Source organism: Eimeria tenella, genomic scaffold (genome assembly GCF_000499545.2).
Source record: "Eimeria tenella Houghton genomic scaffold, Eth_scaff4365, whole genome shotgun sequence".
Taxonomy (NCBI): domain Eukaryota; phylum Apicomplexa; class Conoidasida; order Eucoccidiorida; family Eimeriidae; genus Eimeria; species Eimeria tenella.
Genome location: NW_013545288.1, coordinates 1 through 2,683, shown reverse-complemented (window position 1 = coordinate 2,683; position 2,683 = coordinate 1). Strand labels below are relative to the sequence as shown.

The window sequence follows — 2,683 nt, the reverse complement described above, 5'->3', positions numbered from 1 at the left end:
CCCCAGCACTGGGGGCCCCCCCAGCGAGGGGCCCCCCCACGGGGGGCCCCCCTCGGGGGGTCCCCCTGGGGGGCCCCCCAGGGCTTCGCAGTCGCTGCTGCTGCGCAGACTGGAGGAGGCCCTGGCAGCAGAAGATGTGGGCCTCCCAAGAGTGGTGGGGGGCCCCCGGGGGCCCCCCCAGGCAATGCGGCTGGCGAGGGGCCTCGGGAGTTTGCTGCTGCATGCAGAGGCGGGGGCCCCTGTGTCTTGTTTGCTGGAAGTGGGGGTGGGGGCCTTTGCCTTTTTGACCCTTTTGAGGGCCCCCGCATCCCCGGGGCCCCTCACAGTTTCCTGGCGAAGGGGCCCCCAGCAGCAGCAGGGGGAGGGGGCCCCCCAGCAGCAAACGAGCAGGCGCAGGGGGGCCCCCAGCGAGGCCCCGGGGGCCCCGGGGGCCCCCGCCAGAGACGGCGCGGTGGGGGGCATCCCAGCAGCAGCAGGGGCCCCCGGGCCCTCCGAGGCCCCCTGCCGGCTGCTGACCCTGGAGGAGTTCCTGGGGGCCCCCCCCCTCTCCTTTGCTGTGCTGCAGTACCATGTTGTGGGGCCCGAAAGGGGGGCCCCCGGCCACCACACAGTTTGGTTCAAAGCCGAGCTGGAGGCCCTCTGGGGTACAGCAGGGGGGCCCCCCTACCCGCCGGGGGGTACAGCAGGGGGGCCCCCCTACCTTATACTTCTTCCCCAGTTGCCAGATGCTGGCTTGGGGCCCTACTTGAGGCTTTCTCTGACCCCTTTGGGGCCCCCAAATCCCCTTTTCTCTTTGGGGGGCCCCCCGGGGGGCCCTCACGCGGCCAGCGGGGACCCGGAGGGCCCCAAGGAGGCCCCTGGGATGGGGGGCCCCCCGGGGGAGGCCCCAGGGGAGGCCCCTGCAGCAGCTGCCCCAGGGGGGCCCCCAGAGGGGCCCCCTGGGGGGCCCCCCAGCCCGAACTTGGGAGGCTCTGACCTCTTCTCTCTCCCGTTGCTGCCTTTCCTCAAGGTGCCCCTCGCAACGAGTCCCAAGCCCCAGCAGCAGCAGCAGCAGCAGCAGCAGTATTACGTGGGGCGGTACCTGCTGCTGCTGGAGGCTGCCCTCCCAACTCCCTCGCGGGCAGTGCACTGTACCCTTTCGGTTGCCCTGCCGCCGCCGGGGCCCACAGAGGCCCCGGTGGGGGCCCCCCTGGGGGCCCCCCTAGGGGCCCCCTTGGGGGCCCCCCTGGGGGCCCCCGAGGGGCCCCTGGCGCCTGAAGGCCCCAGCAAGGAGACAGGGGGGGGACCCCCGGGGCCCCCCGGGGGCCCCCTGCAGCTGCCCGTGTCCCCCCAGAGGCCCCTTTGTGTGCGGCCGCTGCCCCTCAGCTTCAAAGCAGTGTGGCGGGGGGCCCCCTTGGGGGGCCCCTGGGGGCCCCCCGAGCTGGGGGACTTGTGTAGGGGCCCCCACGGGCCCGGCATTTTAATGTGCAACCAAAGATTGCTGGTGAGGGGCCCTCAGCCCGCGCGGCTGACTCTATGTCTCACAGTGGAGGGGGGCCCCCCGGGGGCCCTCTTGTGCTGCAGTCTGCTGCAGCAAGTGGTCAGGAGGCCCCCCGAGGCCCGCGGGGAGGGGCCCCCTGCTGGGTCTGGCCGCCCTTCAGCCCTCGAGCCGCAGCAGGGCGACGGCCACGCAGCAGCAGCAGCAGCAGCAGCAGCAGCAGTGTCGAGGCCCTCCTCAGCTGTCCTGAAGGCACATGGCCCCAAAAAGGGGGCCCCCGAAGCAGAAGAACCCCCCAAGGTAGACGTGGGGCCCCCCCAGAAGCCCGAGGAGCTGCTGCTGCTGCAGCAGCAGGGGCCCCGCTGCTGCGTCTTTGCTGACATCCATTTGTACCCAGGGGCCCCTTACCTCCTCAGGGCCCACTACTACGGCCCAGAGGCGTCCCCACAGAAGCAGCCCATAGCCAGCAGCAGCAGCAGCAGCAGCAACAACAACAACAACAACAACAGCAGCAGCAGCAGCAGCAGCAAGCTGGGCTGGCTGCTGGAAGCAATCGGCAGCGGGGACTTGAGCGTGGGCCCCGACACAACTCGAGAAGAATTAGCAGCAGCTTGGAAAGACCCCACAGACAGCTCTAGGGGCCCCCGGGGGGCCTCCAGCAGGGCTTTGTACCTCAGGGGGCCCCCAGGGTACCTCTTGAGGGGGCCCCTGCTGGGGGGACCCCACTCCAGCTGCGCAGACGCGCAGGGGGCCCCCAGCCCCCTGACGCTGCAGCAGCTGCAGCAGTTAATTTACTGGAAACTAAATATGACCCTTTTGGAGTTCTTGCAGGCCCTGCAGGGAGAGGCCCGGCAGGGGCCCCCCTCTCTGGGGCCCCTCTCGGGGGGCCCCCCCCTTGGGGGCCACCCTGCTGGAGGCCCCCGCTTTGGGGCCCCCCAAGGGGGCTACCTCCAGCTTGGGGGGCCCCCCTTGGTGCCCGAGGGCCCCCAGGGGCTCCTCTGTGGGGCCTCTTTAGAAGCAGGAGGGGCCCCCTTTGAACTTTCGCAGCAAACCTTTTGCTGCAGCAAACTGCTCAGGGGGGGCCCCCTGGGGCCCTACGTGGGGGGGCCCGAGGCGCTGGAGCGTCTGTACAGCGAAAGTGTGGGGCCCGCGCTGGCAGCAGCAGCAGCAGCAGCAGCAGCAGCGGGGGGGGGGGGGGGGGGCGGG

The 2,683-nt window shown here is 71.5% G+C and overlaps 1 protein-coding gene across 1 annotated transcript; it reads left to right on the top strand.

Moving 5' to 3' along the window:
* Positions 1-184: 184 nt before the first annotated feature.
* Positions 185-2,492, top strand: ETH_00040475 (uncharacterized protein; the record flags this gene model as incomplete). The annotated part of the gene is made up of 2 exons (XM_013380047.1): positions 185-2,145; positions 2,309-2,492. The coding sequence occupies 2 exons, from the start codon at positions 185-187 to the stop codon at positions 2,490-2,492; spliced, it is 2,145 nt and encodes a 714-aa protein (XP_013235501.1).
* Between the last annotated feature and the right edge of the window lie 191 nt (positions 2,493-2,683).